At 41.9% G+C, this 12,982-nt stretch overlaps 1 protein-coding gene across 1 annotated transcript; it reads left to right on the forward strand.

Moving 5' to 3' along the window:
* bud13 (BUD13 homolog) lies at positions 1–5,852 on the forward strand. The gene is made up of 11 exons (XM_064351669.1): positions 1–195; positions 359–452; positions 1,000–1,084; positions 1,190–1,238; positions 1,881–2,155; positions 2,541–2,791; positions 3,098–3,206; positions 3,836–3,974; positions 4,286–4,476; positions 4,862–4,943; positions 5,250–5,852. The coding sequence occupies exons 1-11, from the start codon at positions 26–28 to the stop codon at positions 5,341–5,343; spliced, it is 1,539 nt and encodes a 512-aa protein (XP_064207739.1). The 5' UTR covers positions 1–25; the 3' UTR covers positions 5,344–5,852.
* Positions 5,853–12,982: the final 7,130 nt, after the last annotated feature.

The raw sequence follows: 12,982 nt of genomic DNA on the forward strand, positions 1-12,982 counted from the left end.
GTTCCGTAATGTGCGTCTGACGCTAATGTCTGAGTGCTTTGACGCTGGACGCAGAAAAATGGCTACCTTCAGTAACAGTGGGAAAGCATCGACGCTCTCAAAAGCGGAATACCTTAAACGTTATTTATCTGGAGATGGGGATGCCAAAAAAGAGAAGAAAACTAAAAAGAACCGAATCAAACCTATCCGGAAGGGGTGTGTAGAACCTATGCGCTTGCTTAGTAGAAAATAACTAGCGTTGGATACAATGAAAATCTAGAGTTAGCACAGTCTGCAGCTAACGTTACCTTGACTTCGTCTACTGTACTGGCAGTGCATGTTCACCACTTTGTCTTTTCAAATTATGTTTTTGACACAGGATGAAAATAGTGGATGACGACGTGCATTGGGAGCATTTAATAAACGCAGAAGAGAAAGAGAACCAAGAGGAGGAGGATGAAGAGGCCCCCGTGGTAGACTTTTCATTCGAGTTTACCCCCATGTTTACTAGCTAGAATTGTCGTAACAGCCAACTACCGCTATTTGAACCCTGGATATTTGGTGCATTTAGTTTATATACGGATTAACGTGCGGTTTCATTTCTTTATATAACATTGAGGTTTATTCGATTTAGCGAAGTCAATTAATCTAATTGACTTGCTGTGCATGCGGCTAGTACAAGCTACCCCGCTAGGTAGCCAACATTGTTAGCTGTGCAGTAAGGAAGTTAACCAATTTATAAACTTACCTGTTGCGCTGCTTTGTTCAGGTACCAACTGATTAGCATGCATTACACTTAATTCCTGAGCTATTGTCTGAAATCGTATTTTTTGTCATTTGGTTAGCCGTCAGTAGAATTGGAAGCTATTGTAAGCTTCACGCGAGCCTTCTGTATTGCAGCGGTTGCCAGCAAATAGCTCTTACGTGAACTTTGCCATTGCGCAGGTAGGATACAGATCGATATGTTCATTGATAGTTCAGCAGCAGTGACCGTCAGGAATTCGGTTGCTTCCCGTACAGGTGGCTGAGGTGATAGATGAGCGCCCAGAGGAGGTCAAGAGACTGGAAGAATTCAGGAACAGCCAGAAATGGAAACGCCTAGGAGGTCAGAAAAGACGCTGCATGCCTAACTGTTTGAGCTCTCGCGTTGACACCGTAATGTTCCGACACTGGTAGTCATTTAATTATGAACCCCCACCCCCTTTTTCAGCCACAGATGGTGATTCTCAAGAACTTCAAGGTTCCCATTCAACAATAAGGTAGTTAATTTAGCCTTTAACTGGACCATGTCATTATACCCGGACCTTGGCATTCTGTTTTTTATCCAGTAGTTTGTACGTAGTATATATCTGATTTTGAATGGACTAATTGGGTTACAATAAAAGTTTTTTTGATGGAAATACAGCCACAAAGCCGAAAATACAGAATTTTAAATATTTTTTGTTCATTCTTCCTGGGTATAGCCTAGTTCCTGTTTACATGTGGTCAACTTGCATTCTATGTGAATTTGGATGCAAAATTCCCTTAATTGCTTCTCAGAATTTTCTGAAATGTGTCCCAAGGAAACTTCGTATGAGGGGAGCATATTTGATGGATATTTGAGATTTGTGTTAAAAATAGTTTTTCAGAAATTTGTAATCAAAGTGAGTATTTTGGTCCTATAGCAGGTGCCTTCTTTAAGAACTTGAAATGTTTTAACTGTACATTGTACGGACATCTTTATAGTTACAGTTTGGTATTCTGTGAAGTGCCCTGCATGAAGCTAGTGTGCTAATACCCTGGAGAAATGTAAATGTTAAGACAAATATGTTTATATAACAAAAAAGCTTTGTTATGTGTTTCAGTGTTACATTTGGTCATTAAGTGTGTAAGGCAGACATTTAATGCATCTTGTGTCCCAGCTCAGGAAATGACTCTCAAATGGAACAGTCGTCATGGCGACAGAGGGATGACTCTTCAGACGTTTCGCCTCCGGGAAGGCAATCGCCAGACGTCTCTCCACCACGGAGGCAACGTCACGACTCACCCGAGCTTTCGCCTGCAAGAAAAAGGCCGCCCAGCCTCTCACCCCAGAGGCAAAAAGCGGGCCCAAAAAGAGAGCGCCATGATTCCTCCTCCCCCTCTCCTCCCCGAAGAGCCCACGCAAGCTCCATGGTGCCGAAAAAAGGAAGCAAAGGTGTTTATTCTGAATGCCTGGCTTTCAGTTGAAAAAAAGACAACCAACACCAAAGTTTTTCTCAAAGTTTTAGCATTTCTTTTCTGTTTTTAGCAGCATCTAAAAAGTCTTATAACCAGGGAAGGGGAAAATACCCTAAAATGTATTGTGGTACAAAATATGAAATGACATTGTGGTTTAGTCACTGTGGGGTTTTGGACCAGTCTTATTAGTTGGTAAGTTATGAAACCTTGACACTAAAAATGAAAAAATAAAATTAATTGTATTTTAACCAGAATGAAAAAAAATGATATATATACTTTTTGTATGTACATGAAAACGAAACAAAAAATTGAAGAACATTATAAGGCACCAGATTGGATAATACATTGTTTCCGTTGTGTAGACTCCTCCCCTTCCAGGAGGAAACAAAATGCAGTGGGATCGAGTCGCTGTGGGAACAGTTCAGACTTGGACCTGTCACCCCCGCGAAACTCTGCTCGTCGCTCCCCAGATTCCGACCTCTCGCCTCCACGGAAGCGCTCTCAGCGGGGCGGGGGCTCTGATTCTGACCTGTCCCCCCCCAGGAGACGACCCCAGAAGCGTGGGCGTGGCTCAGACTCGGACCTCTCCCCACCGCGTAGGACCTCGCAAACGGTTAGCACGTCCCCATAGCAACAGCTTGCGTTTCTAGTGCTGTCCAGCACAGTTGTGCTCTGTTTCATTTCAGTTCAGTCAATTCAGGAAATTCACTGCATTTCAATTAGTTAATTGAAAAAAATAATTGGTAATTGTTTTCAATTCCTACACAGGCTTAATAGTGAAAACATTTTGGCAAAGGTTTCCATGGGTTATAGCTATGAGTTGTGACTGTAGTCCAGGTTTCTATTGGTGACGCACACAAACCCTTTTGATGAGCGGAAGCTGACGGTAAATTTGAAATGGGCTTGTGCGCCCCCCCAGACTCCTCGGATGCTCTCCGGAGGGGCGGCAGGCCTGGTCAGTCTGGACGTCTTGAGGAAGGAGCAGGAGGAGAACCGCAGGAGAGAGAAGAACAATCAACCCCTGGAAGGTACAGCAGCCCCATTTTCCAGGGCTGAGTTTCATCCCCTATTGTCTCATTAATAACATTTGGACTTACTCCTTTTGTAAATTGGGGGGGGGGGACAAACTGATAACCAGTGTTTAGCACTGTTCAGAAGTCATATAATACTTTTAAGTTATGGCTAAAAAAGACTTTGGCTTGTATTATATGAAAGGTGCTAAACATACAAAGGTTTTTAGAATTTTAAAAAATTATTTTCCTCAAAAGGCATTATCAAATCAGTTCACAATGATCCAGTCAAACGTTTATAATGGATTACATTTTTCCCTTTTGTATTGCTCTCTTTTGGTAATGCTTGCATTTTATGTCATGGCCAAGATGACAAGTAAATTTCCATACTGGGGTTACTGTAGTATAACTTGTGCTGAATAAATATTATTAAATAAATAACACCTCCCATGACACCTGAGGATCACCTCAGGATCTTAACATGCTAAAGAGTGAAAGATTATTAAGCCAGTTAAACTGGGTGATAGCTCGGTGGCTGGGCTGAGAAAGGCTGGTTGGGTATTATGCTAGGACCCTGGGGACCCCCTGTACCCCATTACCCCCAATTATTTTAATGTTCTAATCCATTTGTCACATTTCCCTTTCAGAGGCGTCCCGGAATGCAGAGACAGTGTTCAGGGATAAGTCGGGGAAGAGGCGGGACATCGACCTGGAACGGGAGGAGCAGCGCAGGAAGGCCGGGGAGAAGGCGGAGAGGGACGAAAAATATGCCCAGTGGGGGAGAGGGTGAGCACTCCACTCCATTCCTGTCCTGTGCTCGCCTGTCAAAATGTAACAATACTGTTAGCAGGAACAGAGACATATGTGCTCTCTCTCTCTTACACACGCACGCACACACACACACACGCACGCCAGTGAGTGACTGATTCCATACAGTAGCTACACCTATTTTTGATTTTTATGAAATCTCACGCTCACTATCTCATTCACCTCAGCCTTCGCTACCATTACCCACTTTCATGTCCTTGGGGTAAAGAAATGACACGATGGGCGAGGTAATGTAACGTAAATGCGCTGAAGTTGCGGAATGCCCACAGGCTGGCGCAGGGCCAGATGCAGCAGCAGAACGCGGTGGACGCGCTGCGGGAAGCGGAGAAGCCGCTGGCCAGGCACGCCGACGATGAAGACCTGGACCGCATGCTGAGGGAGCAGGAGAGGGATGGGGACCCCATGGCCGGCCTGCTGCGCAAGAAGAAGGAGAAGGACTCCCAGCGCAAGGGGGTCAAAGGTCAGCCTCTCAATGCAAACAGAGCCCTGGCCCCAAGCCAGTCTTAACAATTAAGAATGGACTTGCACTGTGCCCTTTAAGAGGAACTCGAATAAAAGATCACGATTTCATTGGCTCTGTCTTAACCTAATTAGTGTGACCTGTATTTTCATATGACGGAAGCGACTCTTTAATCTATCTGCAGAAGATCATTTGAAGTGATGTAATTCCTGTTGTCTTTTAAGTGAATGGCATGTAATGCAATGTTTTAGGTGCGTGTAAATCACTTATTCAATGAACAGTGTCTCTTCTGGTCTTTGCACAACCTTCTTGAAAGTGGCTGTTGGTAAGAGCATCATAAATGATAATGCATCGTTGTGTTTTGTTTCATTTGCCACTGATACAGAACGACCTCGCTACAAGGGCCCGCCTCCACCCCCTAACAGGTTTAACCTTATGCCTGGGTATCGATGGGATGGAGTGGACAGGTATGTTACTCAGCTTAACTCATTGCATGCATTTCCTGTATTATGGCATAGATAATGAAATTTGGGATAAGACAGCTACAATGCCACCTTATAGAAAAAAGTGGAGCTCAACCAATCATATAACATGTTGGTTACAAGTAAGAGAACAGTCACTTTGATTGGTGGATACTTTGTTTACTTCCTCATAATTCCCACAAGGAACCATTTAGGCATATCCACTATGAGGTGAAAAGCTAAACTGATCCTAGGTCAGCAGTCCTGCCCTGAAACAAGAAACGAGACTGTGACTTCCTGTTTGTGCCACAGGTCAAATGGGTTTGAGCAGCGGAGGTACAGCCGTATCGCGGATAAGAAGGCAATTCAGGAGACGGCCTACAAGTGGAGTGTGGAGGACATGTAGATGCCAGTCCAGCAGAACCAGATCGGACCTGACCGGACCGGACCGCCAGCTGCCTCACACTGTACATCCAGAACCTGTGTAGAGAACCAACAGCCCACTTGAAAACACAAGCAGAAAGTCATTTGATCCCTGGTTCCTTTCATAGTTTGAAGCCGAAGGACATTTCTTTGGGACAGACGCACTGTCAGCTTTTCCAGACATCAAAAAAACTGACTACTATATTATTTTTTTTTTAGGTTTTCTGATTTGTCATTGTTGATGAATTCATGTCAGGAAAACCGACCAAATGGTGGAAATTCTAGCTGTGTTGTAGATACTGTTCATCTTTTTGATGCCTCTTGTGGTCACTTGTGGTTTTTTGTTCCATAGATGATGATCTGGAGAGCAAGGGGTATTTGTTTCAGGGTTTATCTGAAGCAAATCAGCACATTCACCACAACAATTTATAAACTGCAAAGTCTAATGTTTATTTTGTTATTTGTAAGTACAGTAAATGCTTTGTGTAAGTATGTGATGGAAGTGTGATATTCTTTATTTTTCCAAGCATCAGCTGAGTTATTTGAGGACAGCTAAGGATTTTGTTCAATGTGTAAATCAAGTCCAGTCCTTAGCCCCATGAGTAGGGACACTAGTTTATGTAGGATACCTGATCCAAGATTATTTAAAATTGCATTACCATCCAAATCTACTTGTGGTCATTGAAGGAATTGGGTTGTTTCAATCACTGGACCAGTTATACAATTGCTAATCAGTTGTACCCTTATAGAGCAGTTAGGCTAAGTTCACATTACAGGCCTTAATGTTCAATATCAATTTTTTTTGTTCAGATCTAGTCTTTGCATTAACTGTTCACATTCAGGCTTTTAAGTGACCGATATCTAAGTGTGAACAGAACTCTGCCATAAAAGAACCGTCACACACATTAACAAAATGTAATATATGTGAGACAGTCCATTGTGGAAACAAATTAAATAGCGGTGTAAGCATTGATCAAGGCCATGTACAAAACTGCTTTCTTTCCTATTATTTAGTACTTTCATACTCAGTAGTTGGCAAGTAAGCTGTTTTTAACACAGCCCAATATTATTTGCTGTGGAGATCGGATGACGCTTCTAGGACCACATATGGAAGTGGTGCAAATCTGTTATGAAAAAATAAAATTTGTGTTCACACAGCTCTGAAAAAATCGGATCTGTGTCGCGTGTACACGAAAACGGGTTTGGGCCACTCCAGTCTAATGTGAGCGTAGCCTTAGTTAACCCAATACACAGGGTAGAAATTTATTTTGCACAGCTTTCAACAGAACAGGCACAAAAAATAATGATAGATGACATCCAGTTGACTTTTAGTTGGTGTGACGTCCACTTACACGTAGTCACATTTGTGTCAATGCATGCCCCCCCCCATTATGCAATACTTATTTTGCAATGCATTTATTATGCACGTACCAAGAAAACACTTGCTAGGCTTAGTCCTTAACAGTAGAGGGCGGTGTGAGACCATGGGACCATATGCATGAATTCTACTGTTTTCTTTACATTACAGGCATTTAGCAGACCCTCTTATCCAGTGACTCACAAAACTTTTTTACATAGCATTTACACTGCATCCATTTACACAGCTGGATATATACTGAAGCATTGCAGATTAAGTACCTTGCTCAAGGGTACAACAGCAGTGTCCTACATGGGAATCGAACCTATGAACTTCAGGCTACAAGACCAACTCCTTACCCATTATTGTACATTGACGTTTTCTCTCAATTGTAGAGGATTCAGTGAAGTCCAAGTGGCCAAAACCGGGCTGTGTTTTTGAAACACTTCCTGATCTTGTTCAGAGATGTTGCTCACTAGCGCCACTGTGGTTGGCTCCAGTATAGGTGTTTCAGCTACTTGTTTCACTGTAAGTCAATGGTCACAATACAGTCAAAATACGAGGTCAATCATTTTTTCCCAGAAGAAAATGTAGTCACAATAACTGTTTTTTCTTGGTCTAATGTCTCCCCATAAGCCGATTTGTTGAGTTATTGTGTTATTTGGGCAAGATTGTAATACTTTTGTGAACGAATCAGGGACAGTTTGAGTCACTGTATCTCACGCGCTTATTGGATGACCTGACTTCATTCCCATATAAGGGTCCCCCTTTTCCCTACTGCAGTCACTGGCTCCAATGTGCTCCATGGTAGCATGAACAAGTTGCACTTCCCGGGCTTCAAAATGCTTTTCACCAAGCCTATGGGGCATCAGTGGGTGACGTCACTATGACTTGGTCCATTTTAAAAATATATATTTTATACAGTTTATGGTGAAGTCCAAGCAGGGACCAGGGATTGGCATTTTCCATTAAGCTCATAAGCCTCTGGTGCTAAAAATCACACTTATCTATTGAAGTCCATTCAAATCTGTGAATTTACCTTGGAAAAATTATATTACTATTACAAATACTATTTTGGACAGTACTTTTAAATTATTAATTTTTTCACACTTTTTTCTGGGCCCTACAGAAGATATTAGATTTTCTTTTTTTTTCATTTCTATTTGGTCTGCATGTTTCTACATCAGTGCACGCACCTGCTTACATGAGCACATCAATGCGTTAGTGAGTATGAGGCTATGGCATCTATGGGGAGAGATGGGGGAAGCCAGCTGAGCCTTGAAGTTGCCTGACCAGAACCGATTAATCAGAATGCATTGAGCATTCCACCCAGGACACAAGCTGGTAAGCTTGCTAGCAAGACTTTGGATTTCAGGCACATTGTGATCTACCAACCAGTAAAATCCTTTTGCTGAAAGACATAGAAAATGTGTACGACTGCATGGCCCTTTTTATGTTAATTCTTACTTTTAAATATTGTGGCACTGGCTAGGGTGTGGCACAGAGGGAATGCAGACAGAATCTGCAAGGTAGCTGAATGTAAGTTCTATATTTTAATGGTGACACCAGACTTGAGCAATAAATCCTTACATATTGTTCGCAAAACAAACATTCAACAAATTTTTTAACATTTTTCCCTGGGGCTCCTGCCCCTCCCTCGCCCTGAGCTCACAGACCGCTCCAACCTGTTTCTTCACTCCAAGTTCACAAGATCATTCCAGCCCTGTCCCTCACTCCTTGGTCGTGGACTGCTGCAGCCCTGCTTCTCCTCTGCTTCATGCCCATGCGGTGACACAGGCTGGAGATTCAGATGTATCATCCTGCCCCTCTAAACGCCACAATACTGAACTATAGAATGTGGACTTCTACTACTTCAGTTAATTTATAACCTCAACTGTAACCAGCTCAAACCATTTTATTTGCTGCACATTTCTGTTACATCCATTCTACCACTGCTTTACACCAGGCCAGCCAGTGGAGGACGGGCTCCCATTCTATAGCCGAGTTCCTCCTGAGATTTCTTCTCATCAAGTTTTTTTCTCACCTCTGTTTGAAGGTTTCTCTCCCCTCTGTGCTTTCTATTTTGGGGTTCAGACCTGGTTTTTGTCCATTTCCCGCTTTGTTTTTGCTCTTTTCTGGCACTCTGTAAAGCATCTTAGTGACCTGTTTTTCATAAAAAAGCGATATACAAATAGATTTTATTTAAACAAAAAGAACCACGACAAATGTTCTGTAGGTAAGGTTCAGCTGCAGTGGGGAATCTCTCCTGATTTTAGTCAAGATACTCGAGCAAATCAGTATGAAACTGAAAAACATAAACGGAAACTGTTATGATAGGTTTGGATTCTGGAGTCACCCTGAATGCAAGGCGTGGCAGGTTTTATGATTGCTCTTCAGGGGCAGCATTTTGGGAGGATAATCACTTTCATGTGATGCTGGTGGGCAGCCCGGTGGTGCAGTGGGTAGCACTGTCGCCTCACAGCAAGAACGTATGAGTGTGCGAGTGAATGGTGAGTGAATGGTGTGTGTGCCCTGTGATAGATTGGCGGCCTGTCCCGGGTGTATTCCTGCCTCTTGCCCAATGCATGCTATGATAGGCTCCAGCACCCCCCACGACCCTGCTCATGATAAGTGGGTATTGATAATGGATGGATGTGATGCTGATTAACACACTGACTGTGGTGATCCTCCCCTGTGGTGGACTCCAAGATGCTGCACTGCTTATAGTGCTGACCCAGGTCCAGAACAACCTGGTTGTTGACACAATGGTAACCCATCACACCAAATCTGCCTAGTTGACATAATTGTGGAGACATCTTGACCTGACTTGCACTGAACTGGGTTGTGCCATGGGAGTGGCTGGTGAAGTGTTCTCAGTTGATGCAATTGCCTCAGGCACATTGAGCAGTCGGGCCTTCTGCTGAAACAGGCTGATGAGACAATGTAACACTCGCAGGTGGGCTACTGGGTAATTGGGTCAGGAAATGGAGGTTGTCTCTCATCAGTGCTGGCTGAGATGCGACAGTGCAGTTGGCTGATGTGGTGCTGGTGTACTTGACCATCTGGCATCTGCGCTCTGTATGACAGGGGGCCGATGACCTCTTCAGTTACAGCTGGTACCCATTTAGAGCCTCCTGCAAAACTTCACATTTAACCTGTGTCTGACGAGAGGAACTCTATGGTACACCATTAGTACTTGTAGCAGACTCTTCCTGTTTCTGCTGCATGTTGGCCCCAAAATCCGGATGAAGGCAGACTTTTTTTGTTGTATGAACCTGACAAGTCGTGCTTGCCCATGTGATTCTGGATAATACCTGCAACTGACCTGGTCATTGGATGAGTGATGATATGGTGCTGTTGTCTCATGTCTAATTCCATTACATTGCGCAAACGTCTGGAACTCAACAAAAGTGAAAGCTGCCATTATCAGATGATGTCAGGCTGTCCATACTTTGCAAACAGACGTTTGACTACAGCAGTGGAGGACATGGAGTGAGTAGTGGATACCTCAAGTCATTTTGAATGGGAATCTACCACAATCAAGAAAACTTTTCTTTGAAAGAGGGCCGACAAAATGAATGTGTATCCTGGACCATCTTTTTGTGGTCTACTGGGGCCTTGGGTGGAGAATAATGTGAATTGTGGCATGTCTCACAATGCTTGACAAGTTCTTCCACCAGCTTGTCTGTTCCCGGCCACCATACTGTGGACTCCACGCTAGGACCTTCATATGCACAATGCCAGAGTGAGAGATGGGGAAGTGTTATTTTTGGTTGATTCCATTGTATCATTAGTAAGGGATAATGACCGAGGGGCTGTGTATTATGCAGAATGAATGCTCGACACAGTGGTAGTAAATTTCACTCCAGAAGGGCATTCAAACTGCACAATGCCCAGCCTGGATGTCATTATCCCGCTTATACAATGGCTTACCAACAAAAAACATAATTGTAATCAAAGTGTGTTTCAAAATATGCACATCTTTTGCAATGGAAATGTATTAAGTACTCCAGCAAATATCCAAAACCCTCTACCTTTTAGGAATGAACATGCCTTTCTAGTCCCTCTCAGCGGGGTTTGGTAGGTAGCAAGCTTGCTTTATGCTAGGTTCACTGCCACTCACATTACCTAATACTAAGCTCAGTTTGGTTTTAGGGCAAAATAGTCTCATTGCATGTTTGTTATCACATATAGCTAGCTAGCTAACTATTGAATTCTAGTCAAAACAGAGATTAAGCTATAGATGTGGTCATGGTAGGGTTGCCAATAGGCACACTCAAAGATACAGAACAAAACGCATCCCATTTGAGTTCAAAAGGCCGTTTTAGAAACAACATAATGACAACAACATGCACATATAGGCAAAACAAACTTTAGAAAAAAAGTCATTCCTCCAAACAGCCGATGAGATTTATAGATAGCTAGCTGCTCCTAAATTAAACAAACCTCTTAATCCCATCATATTGCCGCATCGTTGGGTGCCAAAACATGCAGTCGAAGGAAGGAAACCTAAGATTTTACAGGATACCTTTGGCAACACAACCAAGGACTCATAAACAAGCCAATTGGAGGCATCTCTGGATTTAATAAGCAATTCACTCGGCAGATTGAACCGACCAACTTATTATTATTAACAATAATAATAATAATAATAATAATAATAATCGGGTGTGCAGTGCACACCTTACATGAGATGTGATTTGGAGCTCATTAACACTGTTGCAAGTATGATATTGTAACAGTTCACTTGCTAGCTCTTACAAATTTCCACACTGTTGATTTAACCCTTCAAGGTGTAAGATCACAAATGTGATTAGAATCTTCTGAATTGAACATTTCAATGCTGATATAACAATCACTACTGGTAATTAAAAGCAATGGAGTTCTGGACTTTGAATTTTGGAAAAATATTCCAAAAAAGCAAAGAATTAAGATAGCTGATTAAAAGACCTCTGATGCACATCCATTTGCAACTGTGATTAAACATGTTATTGCCCCATTTCATAGCCAGGCGTATACGGAAAACTAAAGCCAACACCCCAGCCAATCAGAATGGAGTATTCAGCCAACAGTTGTATCGTGAATATTTTTCACATTTGATTGTTTAGAACAAACTCTGCATCTTTTTGGGTTTAAACAGTATTTTTATCCATTTTTAATTAAAGTTGTGAATAAATTGAAGACACTGTATATAGCCTATTTACGCTTATTTATAATTTTCATTGTCTGACTGGAAATGAACAAACTCAAATTTGCAAATAAGTATAAAATAATATCTGCATAAATGTAGTAAAAAATAATAGTATTTGCACTGCAAAAAGGTAGACAAAATATTCATGAATTTTAAAACGCTCATATTTCGTTGTAGTCAAGAACAATATGTTCAAACTAGCCGTAACATAATGACAAAATGCAGTAAAAAATTTAGGCCATTTTTATACTACAACGTTATAATTCGTACGTGGTCGCATTCTGATTGCGCAACACTTCAAAAAAATACACAACTGTGACTAGTGATCAGGGATGCAAAGATTCTAATAATTCATTAAAAATGAATTGTGGAATTGACGTTGTCAATAGTAGTTTAAGGGAACGTTATGAGGCTAATCGCACTGACTATATATTGTCTGGTTTGTAAGTCGTCACTGAATAAAATATATGACTGCAAATTTGACAATTACCGAGGCAAAGAAGCAATGGGGCACGACATAAAGGTTTTAAACGTAATAATCCGGTTTTCCAATTTATTATGCTTCAAGAAATGTGCGTACAAGTCGCCTTGAGGTAACATTCGCTGCAGCTTTAAGGCTGATTATTTCAGTCTAGACTTCAGACATGCACACACACCTGTCACTGTCTAGACAGAGGTGGGGTAAAAACAAAAACATATCCCCAATTGTTTAAATTCTGTGTCATTCACGGAGGTCTACAAACTTATTGGAGAATACAGCGCTCCCGCTTCACTTTTCCGATTCTGATTGGTAAAATGAACTGTCAGTATTTTTTTTTTATTTGTTTGAGGTCAGTTCGGGTCGTTGTCTTAAAAAATAAATAAATGAGAAAATAGAAATGCGTAGAAAGTAAAAGACTCGAATGGCAATCTAACATGCTGGTATTACACATGACAGGCAGCGACGTTACCCAATATAAAACTGAATTGCATCCTCGTAGATTTACTGACAACGAGCCTACCCAATGCAGAGGGACAATAAATGATCGACATGTTTAATTAACAATGAACTGCTTAGGCGAGAGATCGGACCCA

The sequence above is a fragment of the Anguilla rostrata genome, chromosome 9, assembly GCF_018555375.3.
Source record: "Anguilla rostrata isolate EN2019 chromosome 9, ASM1855537v3, whole genome shotgun sequence".
Taxonomy (NCBI): Eukaryota; Metazoa; Chordata; class Actinopteri; order Anguilliformes; family Anguillidae; genus Anguilla; species Anguilla rostrata.